Raw genomic sequence first — 20741 nt, 5'->3', positions numbered from 1 at the left:
TGAATTTTTATTACACATAAAAGTATGTAGTTACCAATAATAAGGCAATTCTTAATCCCCCAGGAAGTCTGTTCTGGTTGGTTCTGTTACCTGGTTGATTGTAGTTGCTGCTTTAACTGCTGCCTGGGAATCACAACTCAGGTTATGTTTAAGTTTCTACAAAGCAAGGGTATGGGATAGGGCTCCCTAAGCAACCCTTATCTCTACAATGTTGTCATTATAAGATTTGAATTCATCATTTGAAATGTATTGTGAAATTGTTAATGTTTGCAGATTGCTTAGAGACTTTTTTTTTTTTTTTTTTTTAAATGATGGAGTTTTTTTTTTTTTTTTTTCATGTTTTTATTTATTTATTTATTTGTTCGTTTGTTTCGTTTATACATGCACTGGGTACAGTCAGAAGCGCGGGAGGGTGAGAGAATTCACCAGAGCCAGAGCAGGGAGCAGAGCAGGCAGAAGGACCGAAGTACACTGCTGAGGGGAGCAGCGGGCGGCAGGAGAGGTCTGCGCACCATGTGGGACCCTCCTCCGGTGGCCGGGGAGCAGCCGGGAATTGAACCGGCGCCGCAGAGGCTGCGGGCAGCTTCGCAACCCAGCGCTCAACCGCTGCGCCACCGGGGAGGCCCTGCTTAGAGACTTTTTAACAAGAAGTAGATACCTGTGTTTGGTGTTAACAAATAACCTATTAACTCTTTTCCCTCATTTTTTTTGCACCAACAGCATATTGAAAAAAAAATATACTTAGAAAAATTGTAATATGTTGAAATACTTTGCTTGATAAAACTTAGTTATTTTAAAATAAGTATCAGTATGTTAAATAGTTATAATGAAAAGGAAAATAGTGGCAATATATAGTTTTCTTAATGTTGAAGATATGATGGCATGTTTTTTATTTCTTTTACTTCTTTGTGAAGTGAGCAAGACAAGTACCCTCACGCATGAGGGACTCTAAGCCCTAGAGAGAGTAAGGACTCATACACCCTCTAAATTAAAATGTATTGAGTGCCTACACATGGTACAATGATTGAAGCCTAATGATGAATAATTTACCCTACTTGACTAGGAAAATAGGAGACAGATTGATAAACAAATACATCAGTTATTTGATAATATAGTTGATTATGACAAAAGCACAGAAAATGGTCAAATAACTGTAGGGTGTTGTGTGGTGAGGCTCCACAAAGAAGGTGATTTTTGAAGCATTTGCATTAAAAGAATTAGTGGAGAAACTTGCAAGGTGAAGGGGAGTAGGGTGAGGAGGAGGGCCTTGAAGTAAAAGAGAATGAACATATGTTAAGACCTAAAGTTATGGAAGACCCTGGGTGTTTGGAGAACGGTGTCCACATCAAATGCAACTACATTATTACTGTCGAATAGAAATATAAAAGTATTAAGCTAAAATTTTGCAGTAACAAAATTAAAAATTTTAAAAATTAAAAAGAAATATTAAAAATTTAAAAGGAAATACTAAAAATTAAAAAGAAATGGGGCGTTAATAATAATAATATGCATTGAATCCAATACATCTGCAGTATTTGTTTTTTCATACTTAGTATGAAGTATTTGATTTAAAAGAGAAAATCATGTATGTATTTTATACTTGTAAAACATCTCAGTTTAGACCATCTACATTTTAAGTGCTCAGAATATAGAAGCTTAGGCTGTGTGTGTGTGTGTGTGTGTGTGTGTGTGTGTGTGTGTATGTGTGTGTGTGTGTGAGCGAGAGAGAGAGAGAGAGAGAGAGAGAGAGAGAGAAAGAATGAAAACATGTTGAGGTTGAGATTGAGGTGAAGTTTAGGAAAGAAATGAGGTTGTAGTTGTTGAATACATATTTTGAAAGGTCTTTATGCAGGCTGAATTTGGAATTTATTCTTATAGTATAGTAATTTATGACTGCTTCTCAAATTATATGTGGTGAAAGACCAGTCTTAGATTTTAAATTTATTGCAGACTGATGCTTTCATAATGCAATAGTAGTGAATTAGATAAATGTACAGTTATTTTGTCAATTGTCTATAAGTTGCTGTAGGGTAAATGAAGTTGGTCCGGCTTTTACCCCTTTGGCCTCCATGTCTATCACCTGTGGCCTTGATCTTGTTAATGTAGAAGGTGCGTGAGTGTGGGGCACGAGTGCCTGATTATAATGGGTGTGTGCGCATGTGCAAGTGTGCACACCTGTGCCTAGAAGGGAAGGGATATAAGGGTGGCATTACTCAGACACAGTGTAAAGGCAGGACAGGATCACAGTGCAGGTTTTCAGATCCAGCAGACCAGGTGAAGGAGGAGTCAGAGTCCTCAGTGGTTTTTTGCAGGTCTTTTATTGGGATTTAGCGGGTACATGGCAGGCAGGGGTGCTGGGGGGCCAGGAGGCTGGCAGTCCTCCCAGCCTCCAGCAAATTTTCACTCTCTCTGGGCTCTCTGGCGTTCTCTGCTTCTGCTTCTTTGCTTCTCTCTCGGCTTCTCTTCAGCTTCTGCTGTCGACCCTGTGACGCCGCCCTTAAAAAGCACAGTCTTAGCCCAGGTGAATCCCACCTACGTAGGCCCACACCCTATTCCAGGTGCCTACCCTCAGGCATGCATTCAGGACCACAAGGATCCATTATCTATCCTGATGGCGGGAAGGCAGAAAAGCCTGACATTTTCTTTACCCTACACACAGCTACAGCAGAACAGCTATGAGAGGTCAAGCGGCAGCTACCAGAGGAAGCCCAGAGAAAAGGGTGTGTAGAGATTTGCAAGGGGCTCAAGCTGCTGTCTCCCTGCTGACTGATTCTCCCTACTTACCCTTAAACCCTGTGAAAGTGATGCCAAGGTCTCCAAAATTCTCTTTTAAACTGCTAGAACCAATGGTGAACCTACTTGTCCTGGGATGGTTGCAAAACAGGTGCCTAAACCAGTGCTCCAATAGAACTGTCTATGATGATAGAATGTTTGGTTTGTACTGCCCAATATGGTAGCCACTAGCCACATGTGACTATTAAGCATTTGAAATGCTGCAGTGTAAGAAACTGAATGTTTAATTGAAATCATTTTAATTTCAATCTGTATAAAACTTTTGTGATGCATAGCATTGAATGTTTTTATTAGTAATCTCTGTATTTATCAACCGTGGACTAGTGAAAAGTACTTGGCTTTCATTCACAAGCCACACTTTAATTATCACTATTTGGAGTGCAAATTGTAGAGTGAGAAAACTTTTGTATGTCTTTGGTCAATTTACTTAATAACTATCTTCCTCCTCTAGGATCCTCATGGATCCTGGTTACGATAAGAAACTGTCCACCTGAGTTGTTTAGGGGTTAGGGAAAGCACCAAGAAAAGATGGCTTTTGGAAGGGCCTAAAAGGACAGTGCAAAAACGAAGGGGAAATAGCATATTATGGAGAAGGAACCGCTTGTATCGCCCTGTTCGGAGGGAGGGCATCACACAATTCTGTCCTAGCCCTGTCACTGCTGCCACTGCTTGCTTTCTCATTCCTAGTTATCTTATTTTACTCTTTTATTGTATTTTAAACAGTATTTAAACACCATTATGTTAGTGGATTTTAAACATACTTTAAACTGGATAACATGCTTCTATGGTTTTAATAAATGCTGCCATGTTAATAAGGCCAAACATTTCCTTTTCTTCACTCTTGGGAGTCATGATGCCTCAGGTTGATGGTGGAAGTTGCTAATGAATGGTTGAGGAGAAAAGAGGAATCCTGTTTGAAAAGCAATCTCTGGATGTGGACATATGACAATGTGATTCATTCCCCCTAAATCTTGTTTCTTTTTCACCATAGGTACTGTTAGGAAGAAAACAAACTAAAAAAAAAAAAAAAATGAAGTTCCTTCTCTTCACATTTGTTGGAGTTGTTCACCTTTTATCCCTGAACTCTGGAAAGGCTATATATAAGGAAGATGTCTCTCAAAGAACTTTTCAAGAAATAAAAGAAGAAATAGCCTGCTATGGAGACATTGCTAAAGCAATCATCAACCTTGCTGTTTATGGTAAAGCCCAGAACAGATCCTATGAGCGACTGGCACTTCTAGTTGATACTGTTGGACCCAGACTAAGTGGCTCCAAGAGCCTAGAAAAGGCCATCCAACTCATGTACCAAAACCTGCGGGAAGATGGGCTGGAGAATGTCCACCTGGAGCCAGTCAAAATACCCCACTGGGAAAGGGGAGAAGAATCAGCTGTGATGCTGGAGCCACGAATTCACAAGATGGAGATTTTGGGCCTTGGCAGCAGCGTTGGGACACCCCCAGAAGGTATCATTTGTCTTTTCAATTCATTTTGGTTTTCGTTTTATAATACTAATGTATGTGACATGATTGGCTATAGTATGCATGATTCATATTACAATTTGGGTGATAAAAATACATAATTATCTGCCATTTACTGTCATAACAACTTATCAATTCATACTTTTTCCTTCTTCCTTTTCCTCCCTTACTAATACCTTTTCTAGTAGAAAGGTGATTGTATAGGATCACTGTTTAAATGAAGTATTTATAGCTATAGTTTGATGATATTTATCATCTTTATCTAGTTTTTCTGTCATCTGACATTAGTAACATTCTGTTGAGAGCTGGGGTACATGTAAATAATATACAAAGTATAACTTCAAGTACCCTCGATGTATAGAATTTCTTAGAATTAAGGAATAGGGAGCAGAGTCTTGCACATTGAATTGATTTAGTTATTTTTATAGAATCTGAGGCCCCTAATGAAAAGAATTATCCAAGATGCGGTAGTGTGCAGAAACTGAGGGACACTGTGGGACCTCCAAACTTGCAAGCTCTCAAGGGGTTCTGTCATTCATTGGGTAAAGACAAAGCATACTCCTAGTGTGAAAGAACTTCACAGGAGTAGTGTGCATAGAAAAAGAAGAGAAGAAAGGATAGTAGTTTTTTCCAATAAAACACCCAAAATTGCCAGTCCCCTTAATGGGTAAATGCCCAGGCAAACAAGGTTGGCTCAAAGCAGGGCCACTGAGGCCTGAAAACTTGCCACAAATCTAAGGCATCTCTTGGCAGGAACCATAGAAAAAGTCCAGGCAAGTCTGGGACAAAAGGAAGAAAATGAAAGTACAAATCAAGGTTCCATTTGCCATTGTCAGCCTCTCCACAGGTCTCTTCCAAAGTCTCTACATGTCTCAACTCCGTGGGACTCCTTCCTTTTCTTTCAAATCCCTGGTGCAAGCACAAAGCTGAGAAGAAAACATGCGCTTTTTCTTCACATGTCTTTCTACCCCATGTGTCTCTCCCAAGTTGTCTCTCCAGGTCTTATTCTCCAAGTCTTCTCTCATTTTCCCTCACCACTCAGCTCCATCCTTCATTAGGTAGGACAAAGAACATGGAACCTCCCCCTTTTTTTTAAATGGAGATTTCTCTGTAATACAGGGTAAACAATAAACATCCAGACACAGCTTTATAAGATAATATAAATGCCTAGATTAAGAATATACGATCAGTCAAAAGTGAGCTATTAGTCAGTCTCAAATGTATTCATGGATTATTTTTCTTAAGGCAGAAGTTTATAGAAACTAGTTCATAAAAGGTTTATAGAAACTTCTGATCTTCTCTAATGCTAAGAGGAAGACCAATAGAAAAGTAGATGGTCAGTTTTTTAAAAAAAATCTTTATTGATATATACATGTACATAATAGTTACTCATTTAAATATACAGTTGATTAGTGTTTAATATATTCACAGTTGTAGAAGCACCATCACAATCTAATTGTAGAACATTCTCATAACCCCCAAAATAAACTATGTACCTATTAGCAGTTAATCTCCATCCTTCTCCTCTCTCCACACACTCCTCCCTTCTTTTTTTGCATTATTTTTTGCTCTCTTTCCATCTGGCACTTTCATCATAGGTGTTGATGTACTTAATGGTATCTTAAAGTTCTTGAAGCTCTGCTCATTTACCTTCCTTTATTTTTCTTTCTTTCTTTGTTTTTCAGATTACAGAACCTGTATTGATGTGTTGTCAAGTTCACTGGTTCTTTCTTCTTTTAGTTCAGTTATGCTATTGGGCCCCTCTACTGATTTTTTTTTTCTTCTTTTCAGTTATACTTTTTAAGTCCAGAATTTCCATTTGGTCTTTTTTACACTTTCTTTATTGATATTCTCTATTTGATGAGACATTGTTGTAGCTTTCTTTAGTGACTTTAATGAATTTAAAATAGTGGCTTCAAAGTCTGTCTGAGGTGTCCTACAGCTGGGCCCCCTTCAAAAGCAGTTTCTAATGCCTACTCTTTCCTCCTTGATACTGACTCTTCCTTCCTCTTCCCTGCCCATCGGAGATTGATGTTATTTTATTTGTTTGTTCATCTATTTGTTTAATGACTTAGTGGTACTATATATATATATATATATATATATATATATATATATATACACACACACACATATAGTCTATTTCTCCCACAGTGTACACATTTTGATGACTCTATTTATAGTGATTTTATTTTCCATTATTTTTATTAGTTTGGTTCCCTAGGAGTCACACATGGGCCTGCACAAGCCACTTATTGGCTTGTACTTAGGTCACTTTAGCCTGTTATGTTTTTATCCTGTACTCTTGAATATTTATGTGGCTTGGTAGTCTATTTTATGCTCAAAGTTCAAATAAGGATTAATAACTTGGAAGTTTCCTATGTAGTCTTGGACATGCACATAATCACATAATCTTTCAGTGTGCTTAATAATGTCTCCCCCTCTCCCCCCTCCCCCCTGGTCAGAATAGCTTGTTTTTCAGCCACTGTTAGATCACAGGTTATTCTGAAAACCTCTTATGCCAGTGAGGCTTCTGCCCTTTGTTGATGGTCTGTATGAGGTTTGGGAAATGCTTTCACTTCTGACCCTTGTCTTGTTTTGATTGTTCCTGTGTACTAACATGGGCAGAGCTTTCCCAGCCTCCAGTGTTTATTGTAATCTCAGGATGGCTTTTCTGGTTGCTTCTTTCCCTGACTCCTTCTGGTAAACTTCTGATTGTTCTGCCATTCTGCTTATTGCTAGCATTATCATGAAGCTACCAACACCCATTTAATTGCTTTCAATGAGCTCTTCATTTTTTTTCAATGACACCTTTAGGTGTAGAATTCTCTGTGTTCTGCTCCAAATAAATCACTGCCTAATATAAGTACCGCAGAGTTCTTTATCTTCCCAGCTTGCCATATTCCTCAAGGATCCTCTTTGCGACTTCTCAGGAGGTAGGCACAATGGCAGAGTGATAGCCCTAGCAGGTGCTAGAAGGGGAGGTGGTAGTTTCTGGTCTTCTCAGCTTGCCTCTCCCAGTATAGTGAACTGAGATGGGGGCCATCAAGGTCCCTATTATCAGTGTCTACTCTCAAGGTAGGATTTCTACCATATGAGTGGAGGCTACGTAGAGGGATGGAGCCTTAGTCCTCCTGGAGCAGCATGCCCATATTAGAGTTTTTGTAACATGGAGCTGTGCATGAGAGAAGGAAGTAGGTTATGACCAAATGCAACAGAATTTCAAGACAGTCTTATAAATTGAATGAGAATGAATGTGTCCACATTTGCTGTGTGCCCTTAGTATAATTTTGAGAGACTTCAAGAAATGTTTTAAAAATAATTTTTCCCAGTGCATTGTTTTATAGGGGAGAAGATCTGCCACATTTCTCACCCCACTACTTTGAAGCACTGCTCTGATGGCCAGTTTTGATTTTCTGAGGGTGCATGAGTGAAGTGGTAGGGTCTTCTAAGGTATTGGGGAAATTCTCAGCCTGGGTTCCATAGTGTCAACTGGGAGTTTTGTTCAATTGCCTTCTGTTATATACTAATCTGTTAGGCACCAGCCTGTGTACACATATGTATCTATACGATCCTTTCATTTGAGCCCTCCCAACTGTTTTGAATTTTGTTTTCTAGCCCTTTTTTTGTTTGTTAACAGATGAGAAAATTATAAGAGAGTTAGTTAGTTTACCCAACAAGTAATAGGCCAAGTTCAGGCATGAAAAACTGTCAAATGCATGAGTTTTTGCTTTTAATCATTAGTCTATTGCCTTATGTACACATTTTAAAATATTATTTTCATTTATAAGATTTTTTTTCCTTTTAGTAATCTGCCTGAAGTAGCTCTGTCTAAAAAGCTACTGATACCTATACTGTGATGAAGTGAGGATATATTGGTTTCTGCACATTCTTTTTGGAAATGTTTTCCCATTCCTGTTTCTTTCTTAACATCATTTCTCATTCTGTATCTGGGCCTGCTCTTCCCTATCTGCCTAGTATTAAAAACTAAGCCAAGTAACTGATTGCTCCTGAGGCCTTCAAACCCAGGGGAAGTGAATGTTACTCATTGGAATCTATTGTGGTGATCCAAGACTCACTTTCACCCCACTTCTCATTCTGTGGGGCTTAAAGTATATAAACAGTTGTCTGGCAACTGGACTATTTTAAAGTCTGAGGAGCCTGGAGAGTTAGGTTGGATCAGGTGTGTAAAAATTCCCATAGGAAACAGTGTGAAAGCAGCACATGGGCATCTTTAGACACAGGTAGAATGGTGCAGAGCCACTTCCCCTGGAAACCCATGTTCCAAGCTTGACTTAGTCACTTACTAGTTGTGTGACTTTGGGCCAGTCATTTAATCACTATAGGTCTTAATTTTGTCACCTTAAAATATAAATATAAGTGGGTTTCCAGGTACATGTGCCTCTACTTCATTTTATGATTACTGTCCTCAAAATTCCTTTTACTCATATTCCACAATAATCCATTAATTATGGAGGACCAAAATACTGATTTGCTAACAAAATATAGCTGTTACCTGTATTCTATAACAAACACCTTATTTTTTAGTTGTTTGTTTAAGCAAAAAGTTCATAACACGGTTAAGGCGAGACATAGTGAAGATTTTTATTTTTATAGACTTTGAACATCAGCATCATTGTTTGCAGATTGATGTGCAACTTACTCTTGAAATCGTACTTACAAACTTAAGGTGCCAGTCAAAATGGCTTTGGATTTTAAATTGTATGCAGTAATTGGTACTTTCCTAGTTCATGTCAGAGTATGTGTTCCTCATGTTTTTTCTTTATGAAACTGACTTAGAAATTGGATGAGGAAGAGGTGGAGGTAGCACTAGACCCAGCTTAATGTGTAGAGTTGACTGGTGATTAATGTTCATTTGTGGAAAATAGAATCTACTAGAACTGGTTTAAGCAGACATGAGTATATTACAGGATTATAAATGGTTTACAGAATCATGGAGAAAGCTAATGATACAGACCTTAATTTCAGCTTTTCAGGAATGATTTTGAGAACAATTTTGTGGACTCGGGCTAACATGATTGCCTTTCTTAGATTAAGCAGTGGCCTTTCTCAGAAAGCTGCTACAGAAAATCCACACACAATGGTGCTTGTCTCTGAGACTACAGAAACAGAAAACAGCCTCCACCTAATTTGTCTTTCAGATCTTGCTTGGGTGTATAAAACTGTTGACACTCGCTGTAGGAAGTCCCAGAAATGCAGTTTTTAGCTTTTACAGTGAGAAAATTACATTTAAAGAAAGTTAGCATGGATGTTGAATGCTAGTTGTCCATATCTAACACAATGTTCATTTCATTACGCCTCCTAATAACTATGTTATGAACTTTTCATAAATAAACAAGAAAAAGATATATTTTCTGCCTGGGATGTCCATATTTAAGGATTCAGCTTCACATAGCTTCTCTACGGAAACTCATCCCCGAAATAGTCTGGAAAAATCATAGCTTAAGCTTACTCTAAATTCTACTATATTCACCCGCATAGAGCCTAAAATAGACTTCTTGCATATTCCTAGGAAGACATTCTACAGCCAGTACTTTCAATTCATTCCTTAGTGAGGTGCTAACTAATTTATGCACAAGGTCCCATCATCAGATGATTAGTTATTTGCACCTGTCCTCTTCTCCTCCTTTAGTCTCATCAGGAAAACAGCATTTTCACACCTTTTTCCCCTAGGGCTTAAACTTTTGACTGATATCTAATTGCAGTACGAGCAGAAGTGTTGTGGTTAGCCTGTATCCACAGATGAAACTTGGAATTTGGAAGGATGTGATCAGGTGAAGAATCTTACTCCAAAGTTTAGAGGTTGCAAATTCCCTCTGCAGCAAGTCAGGAGTGGGAATGAGGAAGATGGGAACAAAGGAACTCACATTTATTGAGTCTGTTGCAGTGTAGTCATTGTGCAGACTCTGACTTGCATTGTCTTTTGGGATAGATACTGCTCACAATTTACAGAGGGAAGGCTCGGGGAGATTTAGCACTTTGTCCAAGGTCACACAGCTAATATATGGCAGGGCCTTGCCCCAAGTCAAGCTTTTTCTGTAGCCTTCCCTATTCACCTTGCCACATGGTGGCTCTTGCTGGCCTTAGCTTTTAGATGTTTCTATTCTTTTAACTACTTCCTCAAGGATGGGATCATGACATCTGTCTCCTAAATGCCTTCATTCTCAAAGAAACACAGCTTAAATTAAAAAGTTCAAGCCATAAGACAAAAACATTACTGAATTTGAATATATCAGAATTAATAATTTCTATTCAATGAAATATATTATGAATAAAGCCGCTAGAGAGGTGGCAAAATTGGAGAAGATACCAACACCATCTAAAATCATTCAGATTACTATGTAGGTTATGAACTACTGAAAAACAAGAAAAAAGGCAGTAACAGTAATAGAAAAAGAAACAAAGGCTCTAAATACAGTTTATAAGGGGGAAACCTAAAAGCTACCAAGTGTGTATAGAAATTTTAAGGCATTAATAATTAGAACAATGCATTTTTAATAATGAGAGCATTTCACAGCAGAGATGTAAAATGCGTTTGTAGGTTTGTGAGAACATAGGAACTTTCATGCATTGATTGGTGGGCATGAAATGTGGTACCATCTTTCTGAAGAGCAGAATTGGTAATATTTAGCCAACTTAAATATGTTTTCATATTCACTTTACTTCCAGTAATTCATTTCCTTGGTGCATTTTCTGAAAATATTGTCACATAGATCCCTAAGGTACATATACAATGATGATTTTTGTAGCTTTATTTGTGCGGATTAGGTTCATCTGGAGGTTAATCACCAGGATACTAGGCACATAAAATGTGGTGGTTACTCCCCCCATCCTGGGAAATAATATACTGAAGATGGAAATAACAGACTAATATATGTGTAACAACACAGATGGATCTTATAAACATAAAGTTTGGCAAAAAAGTAAAAAAAAAATGATATATGTAAGACAGTTGCATACTGTCTTTTTGCATTGCACACTGAATAATAATGTACATTTTACAGGAAGACCTATAAACCCAAAGCATCTTAGAACAGTTGTTTACTTCAGACATGGAGTGAAGGTAGGAATGAGGAATGGGGATCAAAGAGAATAAATACATTTTAAATACAAGCAAGTAGAATGAAGAGATTTGCCTTAATAGGCCAATGATAATAATAATATTAATTGAGGAGAAGAATTAACCCAGCACTCTGAATCTGATGTTAAAAACAAAAATCTACTTGTCTGTCCGTGAGTTGAGGTATTTGGTTAAAGGGAGATTTTTGATTAATTTGTCATTTTCTCTGAGAAAAAAGGAAATTACTTCTTTTCCATTTTAAACATCCAATATTCTGTCTACCCATGATCTTATGCCATTTACTTAGATTTATGCCTACACAATGTGAAATCCTTACCTTTTTTTTTATTTTTTTAATTTAAATTTTATTTTTTATATTCCCCATATAATTACAACCCCCTTATTTTGACCCCAAGCCCTCCTTTCCCTGCCCCCCACCCGCCATAGAGTGTCTCTGGTTCATAGTTATTTGTCAATTTTGATATAAAATCCTTACTATTTACTCATATATTATTAGTTTTAATGCAATGTATCTTTGTCATTGTACTCATGGTTTCAAAGTTTCTGAAGGCAGGGATGATGTGTCTTTGTTTGGTTTTATAGATTTTAGTATAGTCAGAACTTTAGGTCACATCAGTGATAATCTCAATGTTTAAATTTTACAGAAAATCTAGAATTCTAAAACTGAATAGTGTTCCCTGGAGACTTGATGAAAAGTGTAGGTTGGTAGTACCCAGGTATCCTGTCAAGTAAACTTTTTTTTTTTTTTAAAGATTATTTATACAAGAACAGGAGTACAGGTCAGAGGCGTGGGAGGGTGAGACAGAGTGGGGACCAGAACAGGCAGATGGCTGAAAACACTGCTGAGGGGAGCAGCGGGTGAGGCAGGAGAGGTCTGCCGCGCCATGTGGGAATCTCCCTGGCCTGCCAGGAATTGAACCGGCGCTGCAGAGGCTGCAGACAGCTTCACAGCGCTGTGCTCAACCCACTGTGCTACTGGGGAGGCCCTAAGTAAACATTCTTCTTCCAGCTCACACCTCACTGTTTGTCAAATCTCTCTGGGATATTTTCCCAAGAAAATATCATTGGTTACTAATTGATAACCAATGATAAATGATGTGGGCGAATCTAAAGATCTAAGAATAATTAAAAGGTTATAATTGGTATTGGACTTTAATCATGTGGAACCAGGAAATTTAAATATCTTTCTTGATAGTTGTGATTCTCTTTATGTCTCTGTTATTTGCTCTGTTTCTCTATTTCACCTCTGAACTTCTCTCATCTAATCATCTCTGCCTTTCTCCCTGTTTCTCTCTTATCTCAACCATTCCTTCTCTCAGCCTCTTTCTTTTGGAATCTGTCTCTATGTCTCCAGTTATACTTCCTGATTTCTGCTTAATAGCTTCCTAACAGGGTAGTCTGAAGCTGAATGTATTTGCAGCTATGTCAGGTTATTGCTCTAGATTTAATTGGAGCTTCTATCTTCTTCTTAGTCTGAAAAGTCCTCTTTGACAGCATTATTGTATATTCTTAGAATTAGTCACTTGAAGCAGACTGTTGAGTACATATTTTATACTCTTACAGCAGTAAAGAAACATTTGTGATGCATTTCACAATGAAAGTCGTTTCCTAAGAATCAGTGCCATTTTGATGGCTCTTGGGAAAATGCATCAATAATATCTATAAGTTGAAGGCACTTTGATTTCTCTAGGGAGCTTGGCAGGCTAAGGCCTTATGGAACTCCTTATATTTTTTATTGTCTTTTAAAATTGTATGTAAATTTTCCAGCAAGTTTCAGTACTTTATATCATCAAACTGAGACATTGAAACATTTTTCTGAGGAAAAATTAAAAATATTTGTCTTCTTTAGAGGTTGGTGGCTTAGAAGTTTTAGATCAACTAAGGGTAAAAGCATTGGATGCTCAAGGCCAGATTGGTAAAATGGGTGATAAATGAGCCACTGGGACGAGATGACATCCGTCTAGTATTTTTGAAAGAACTTGGGAGTGAAATTGTTAAAAGTTGGTTGACTTGTGCTTGACCCTTATAAGTTGCCACTGAGCCCAAGATATATCGTATTTTCTTTGGACTCATCTAGCATAGGAATTCTTCTAAGACTTTGTGCAGTATAATTTGTTGGTCAGTATTACTTCATTTCATACCATGTACATAATAAGGTAATGGATAGGGTATTTCTGAAAGGTACATATAGATAACATGGTGGAAGGAAGATGAGCTTTTTTTTTTTTTTAAAGATGATGTTTGAATAATTGTGGAAACCTCAGATAAGGCCAGATAGGATATATAGCTAGTGAGTACTACTTGATAGTTGATAGTGGAATTTCACATAAACATTCTTTTTTTTTTTTTTTTTTGCAGACCCATGCTAGCTTTTATTGCCAAGAGAATTACATAGGAAGGAGGAAAAATTGACAAATTATGCAGAGTGAGTCATTAGGAACACATGCTATCATCCAGACCAATATAAGGGTAAATGGTTCCCAATCACCTGGGCATTTCCCCTGGAAGTCTTGAAAGCAGCAGTTGGCAGTGAATGAGATCCTTAAGCAGATTTTAATAATGGCGTGCGTCTTCACTAATGCAAGTAATTGATTCAGATAGGAAACCCAAGCTCAGTAATGTAATCTAAGTGGTATTTAGTTTTCTTTTTTTTTAATTTTAATTTTTTTATTTTTATATTCCCCAAACAATTGCAACCCCTTTATTTTGACCCCAATCCCCCCCCCACCCCCTCCCCTCATAAAGTGTCTCTGGTTCATAGTTGTTTGTTGATTATGATTTTCACTTTCTTATAGATATTCATTTTCCTGGTCCCTTATTTAAGTTTTCTAGATTCCTGCTATGAGTGAGACCATCCGATATTTTTCTTTTTCTTTCTGGCTTATTTCGCTGAGCATGATCTCTTCCAGCGCCATCCATGTTGCTGCAAATTGCATGTGTTTATCTTTTTTGAATGCTGAGTAATATTCCATGGTGTATATGTACCACATCTTCTTGATCCAGTCATCTATTTTGGGGCGTTTGGGTTGATTCCAAAGCTTAGCTATTGTAAAGAGTGCTGCTATAAACATAGGGGTGCAGGTGCTCTTTGGAGTTGATGTTTCTGTGTCCTTTGGGTAAATACCTAGGAGTGGAATTGCTGGATCATATGGAAGCTCTATGTTTAGTAGGTCCAGAAATCTCCACACAGCTCTCCATAGTGTTGGACCAGTTTGCACTCCCACCAGCAATGCAGGAGAGTTCCTTTTTCTCCACACCCTCGCCAACTAGTTTTTTTAATATGTGCCATTCTCACTGGTGTAAGATGGTATCTCATGGTAGTTTTGATTTGCATTTCCCTGATTACGAGTGATGGTGAACATTTTTTCATATGCCTGTTGGCCATTTGCATTTCCTCTTCAGAGAAGTTTCTTTTTAGCTCTTCTGCCCATTTTTTCACTGGATTATTTTCTTTGTTGTTGTTGAGTCTCATCAGCTCTTTGTAGATTTTTGTGATCAATCCTTTATCATTAGTGTTGTGTGCAAAAATGTTCTCCCAGTTGGTGGGGTTTCTTTTAGTTTTTGTTATTTTCTCTTTTGCTGTGCAGAAGCTCTTTAATTTGATGTAGTCCCAGCTGTTTATCTTTGCCTTCACTATCACTGCTTTGGGTGATGTGTCTGTAAAGATGTCTTTGATGTGCAAATCACGTAGTGTTTCGCCTATATTTCCTTCTATGTATTTTATGGTTTCAGGTCTTATGTCTAGTTCTTTAATCCATTTTGAGTTGGTTTTTGTGTATGGTGTGAGGTAGTAGTTGAGCTTCATTCTTTTGCATGTAGCGACCCAGTTTTCCCAGCACCATTTATTGAACAAACTTTCTTTGCCCCAATGCATATTCTTTGCTCCTTTGTCAAAGATTAGTTGACCATAAATCTGTGGGTTTATTTCTGGATTTTCTATTCGATTCCATTGGTCTGTGTGTCTGTTACATAAACATTCTGTCCAGAAATATTCTCTTGACTCTGACAAATGGATGGGATAGAAGAAAGCTCAGAGAGAGTTCAGATTTTGGGGGGCTAATAGTTTGGACTAATGGCCTCAGAAACGGGAACAGAATATTATTAAAAATCAATTAATACATTTTGGATATGAGGGATGAAAAGTGGGAGGGAATCAAGGATTACAAAGTTTTCAAGTCTGAGTTAGTAGAAAAACTCTAATATCGTAGCAACAGGAGGGTTGGGAGGAAAAATGACATCAAGATAGTGAGTAATGGGCTTAGTTTTTACTTCAGTGACCTTTTGAGGTTGACTCCATAGAAAATAGTCATGTCCTCTTCTACAGTGTCCCAAAATGCCACAAAGCAATAAATCAGGGTGTTTTCAGATCCCACCCATGTGGCATTTCTTATTTTTTTCAGTTTAATTCTACAAGCTATTGAATCCTCTCTTAATACTGCACAACAGTGATTCTTGTTTACTTATCTGTCAAATCAATGTGCTGTGAGCTTGATTCAGACAAGGATTGCCTATAATCTCTGATTCTCCAGTCTCTCAGTAATTGGCTATTGAGTTGGCATATACTGCATGCCCAGCTGAGGGTTAGGTGGCTGTGATACAAGGTGAATCAAACAAGGAAAAAAACTGAACTGGTGTTAAGATGGGCACAGGGAAAAAAATGAGTTCTTTCTAGGGGTTGAACAAACCTTCAGAGAAGGATATGACATTGAAGGATGAAAGATTCACAAGGGCTAAGAAGGGTGAAAATATATTCTTAGGACAGGAGAGAAGGAAAGCAAAAGTGTGAGATCATTGAGATCATAAAGCAAAAGTGTAAGATATACTTGCCCTATGACTAGCTGAACGGCTTCATGGTAAGAAAGTGGATGGAGGTAGTACTGGAAATGTACACAAGTAGACTAAAAACCCTTACTAAGGTCTATATTCTTACATTTCTTAGGATAGAAGTTATTTCTAGGATGAAGAAAGAAGGGGAGAAAGATTAGCTATTTTTATCTTTTGGAAGATTCATAGCAGGAAAAGTATTTTGAGTTTTAATTTTTGCTACTGTTTTGACCAGCACAGAGTTCTACAGATTCTCTGAACTATCTGGGGTCTGTTTCTTTGGTATTTATAAACAATATTACTAGTAGCATAATTTTTATTTGACCTGGGAATTCATGATAATTTTTTTAGCAAGATATTTAGTTTTTAAAAAAATCAAGTAAATCAAATAATAACTCATACACTCTTGATCATACAGGATCAATAAAATCGTTTCCAGTTTCACCTTCTGTACAACTATTAACATTATTACCTATTTTCCTCCTCTGTTACCATTTTATAAATATTTATGTTAGTCTTGCTATCATACAAATGACTTTAAAGCAAATGTAGCTTTTAGTGAATTATTTGCAAAATTAATTTTTACTTCAGATTGCCATATTGCTTCTGAGGCTTACATTTCAAGTGCAATTTCTGTACTTAATTTTGAGGCCATTACCACAAAAAATTCAGTGCTTCGTTTTCTGAGAAGCTCTTACTCCCTCAGTTCATTGACCAGGATATTTTTTCCTGAAACTGTATTTAAGCTTTATCTTCATCTTGAAGAGCATTTATTAAGCATGCATTTGTAGACACTGTGAGTAAGTGTAAGTTCCATACAGTCTTTTTAGATACTATTTTCCTGATATAAAAGTAATGTATTTTTAAAATGTGGAAACTTGAAAAAGAAAAGCACAAGTAGGAAAATAAAATCACATGAAATCCTCATGCCTCAAAGTAGGAGCTGTGAACTTTTGGGTTATATGTATACTCCATTTTTTCTATGCATTTGAATGTTCATATTTACAATATATTGTGAACATTTCTCATCTTTTTTTTTTTTTAATAGAGGCATGCTTTATTTATTTATTTATTTATTTTTTTTGTTTGTTTATACATGCACTGGGTACAGTCAGAAGCACGGGAGGGTGAGAGAATTCACCAGAGCCAGAGCGGGGAGCAGAGCAGGCAGAAGGACCGAAGTACACTGCTGAGGGGAGCAGCGGGCGGCAGGAGAGGTCTGCGTGCCATGTGGGACCCTCCTCCAGTGGCCGGGAGCAGCCGGGGATCGAACCGGCGCCGCAGAGGCCGCGGGCAGCTTCGCAACCCAGCGCTCAACTGCTGCGCCACCAGGGAGGCCCCCATTTCTCATCTTTTTAATGAGTGTATAGCATAGTGGTTCAGAACTTGCCTGTGAGGTTGAATACTGATTGAATCACTAGTTGGCAGTGTGACCTTTATCAAATTATTTAACCATTGAAAGCCTCTATTTTCTGCAAATTGGGACTAATAACAGTGTTTACCTCACAGGGTTAGAGTTAGGGCAAAATGAAATAATGTAGTTAAAGCATTCAGTGCTGACATATAGCTGTTAATTACATGGTAGTTCATTATTGGATATTTCAGTTATTTCTTTTTTTTTTTTTTTTTTTAAATATTAAATTTTTTTTTTATATTCCCCCATACAATTGCAAACGCCCCATTCTGACCCCAATCCTTCCCCTCCCGCCCCCACCCCCCAAAAGTGTCTCTGGTTCATAGTTTTTTGTTGATTTTGATTTTCACTTTCTTATATTCATTTTCCTGGTCCCTTATTTAAGTTTTCTAGATTCCTGCTATGAGTGAGACCATCCGGTATTTTTCTTTTTCTTTTTGGCTTATTTCGCTGAGCATGATCCCTTCCAGTGCCATCCATGTTGCTGCAAATTGCATGTGTTTATCTTTTTTGAATGCTGAGTAATATTCCATGGTATATATGTACCACATCTTCTTGATCCAGTCATCTATTTTTGGGCATTTGGGTTGTTTCCAAAGCTTAGCTATTGTAAACAGTGCTGCTATAAACATAGGAGTGCAGGTGCTCTTTGGAATTGATGTTTCTGTGTCCTTTGGGTAAATACCTAGGAGTGGAATTGCTGGATCATATGGAAGCTCTATGTTTAGTAGGTCCAGAAATCTCCACACAGCTCTCCATAGTGGTTGGACCAGTTTGCACTCCCACCAACAGTGCACAAGAGTTCCTTTTTCTCCACATCCTCGCCAACATTTGTTGTTGCTAGTTTTTTTAATATGTGCCATTCTCACTGGTGTGAGATGGTATCTCATGGTAGTTTTGATTTGCATTTCCCTGATTACAAGTGATGTTGAACATTTTTTCATATGTCTGTTGGCCATTTGCATTTCCTCTTCAGAGAAGTTTCTTTTTAGCTCTTCTGCCCATTTTTTGACTGGATTATTTTCTTTGTTGTTGCTGAGTCTCATCAGCACTTTGCAGATTTTTGTGATCAGTCCTTTATCATTAGTGTTGGGTGCAAAAATGTTCTCCCAGTTGGTGGGGTTTCTCTTTGTTTTTGTTATTGTCTCTTTTGCTGTGCAGAAGCTCTTTAATTTGATGTAGTCCCAGCTGTTTATCTTTGCCTTCACTATCACTGCTTTGGGTGATGTGTCTGTAAAGATGTCTTTGATGTGCAAATCCCGTAGTGTTTCGCCTATATTTCCTTCTATGTATTTTATGGTTTCAGGTCTTATGTCTAGTTCTTTAATCCATTTTGAGTTGATTTTTGTGTATGGTGTGAGGTAGTGGTCAAGCTTCATTCTTTTGCATGTAGCGACCCAGTTTTCCCAGCACCATTTATTGAACAAACTTTCTTTGCTCCAATGCATAGTCTTTGCTCCTTTGTCAAAGATTAGTTGACCATAAATCTGTGGGTTTATTTCTGGATTTTCTATTCGATTCCATTGGTCTGTATGTCTGTTCTTGTTCCAATACCATGCAGTTTTGATGATTATGGCTTTGTAGTATAGTTTGAAGTCTGGGAGTGTGATGCCTCCATTTCCTTCTTTTTTTTTCAGTAGAGCTTTGGCTATTCGGGGTTTTTGGTGATTCCATATGAATTTCATCAATAATTGTTCTATTTCTTTGAAGAATGCCATTGAGATTTTGATTGGAATAGCATTGAATCTGTATATTGCTTTTGGTAGGATGGCCATTTTAATAATGTTTATTCTTCCAATCCATGAGCAGGGGATGTCTTTCCATTTCTTTGTGTCTTCTTCTATTTCTTTTAACAGTGTTTTATAGTTTTCTTTGTATAGGTCCTTTACCTCTTTTGTTAGATTTATTCCCAAATATTTGATTTTTTTTGTTTCGATAATAAAAGGGGTGGTTTTTTTTTGATTTCTTCTTCTTCAGATTTATTGTTTGTGTATAGGAAGGCTACTGACTTTTGCGTGTTGATTTTGTATCCTGCCACTTTACTGAATTGATTGATGAGTTGAATTAGTTTTTCTGTGGAGATTTTGGGGTTCTCTATGTATATTATCATATCATCTGCAAATAGTGATAGTTTGACTTCTTCTTTTCCTATTTGGATTCCTTGGATGTCTTTCTCTTGTCTTATTGCTCTGGCTAGGACTTCCAGTATTATATTGAAAAGCAGTGGTGAGAGTGGACATCCTTGTCTTGTTCCAGATCTTAATGGAATTGCTTTCAGCTTTTCACCATTGAGAATGATACTGGCTGTTGGCTTGTCATAGATGGCCTTTATGATGTTGAGGTATGTTCCTTGTATCCCAAGAATTTCAAGGGCTTTTATCATGAATGGGTGTTGCACTTTGTCGAAAGCTTTCTCAGCATCTATTGATATTATCATATGGTTTTTATATTTCTTTTTGTTGATGTGTTGGATAACGTTGATTGATTTTCGGATGTTAAACCATCCTTGTGCCCCTGGAATGAATCCAACTTGGTCGTGGTGAATTATCTTATGGATACATTGTTGGATTCTGATAGCTAAAATTTTATTGAGGATTTTTGCATCAGTGTTCATTAGGGAGATTGGCCTGTAGTTTTCCTTTTGTGTTGTCCTTATTCGGTTTTGGTATTAGTGTAATATTGGCTTCATAGAACGTGTTTGGTATTGTCCCTTCCTTCTCAATTTTTTGGAAGAGTTTGTGAAGGATAGGCACTAATTCGTCTCTGAATGTTTGGTAGAATTCATTTGTAAATCCATCAGGTCCTGGGCTTTTGTTTTTGGGGAGGTTTTTAATTACCATTTCAATTTCGCTGCTTGTAATTGGTCTGTTTAGGTGTTCTATTTCTTCTTTATCTAGCTTTGGGTGATTGTAGAGTTGTAGGAATTTGTCCATCTCCTCTAGATTGTTGAACTTGTTTCCATATAACTGTTCATAGTAGTTACTGATTATTCTTTTGATTTCTGCTGTGTCCGTTGTGATTTCTCCTCTTTCATTTATGATTCTGTGTATTTGTGCTTTCTCCCTTTTTCCTTTGTGAGCCTGGCTAGGGGTTTGTCTATTTTATTGATTTTTTCAAAGAACCAGCTCTT

General features: G+C 37.5%; 1 protein-coding gene across 2 annotated transcripts in view; it reads left to right on the top strand.

Annotated features, from left to right (window-relative positions):
• The window catches only part of CPQ (carboxypeptidase Q), a 434008-nt gene that overhangs the window by 78228 nt on the left and 335039 nt on the right, over positions 1-20741 (top strand). For both annotated transcript variants that reach the window (XM_054692097.1, XM_037503727.2), the window contains one exon: positions 3785-4256. In XM_054692097.1, the coding sequence (XP_054548072.1) occupies positions 3785-4256 (472 nt within the window). Of the gene's footprint in view, positions 1-3784; positions 4257-20741 lie in introns of those variants that run through there.

The sequence above is a fragment of the Talpa occidentalis genome, unplaced genomic scaffold, assembly GCF_014898055.3.
Source record: "Talpa occidentalis isolate TD23 unplaced genomic scaffold, MPIMG_talOcc4v2.1, whole genome shotgun sequence".
Classification (NCBI taxonomy): Eukaryota; Metazoa; Chordata; class Mammalia; order Eulipotyphla; family Talpidae; genus Talpa; species Talpa occidentalis.
Note: the sequence above shows the minus strand (reverse complement) of the source record. Positions and strands in the feature narration are given on the sequence as shown.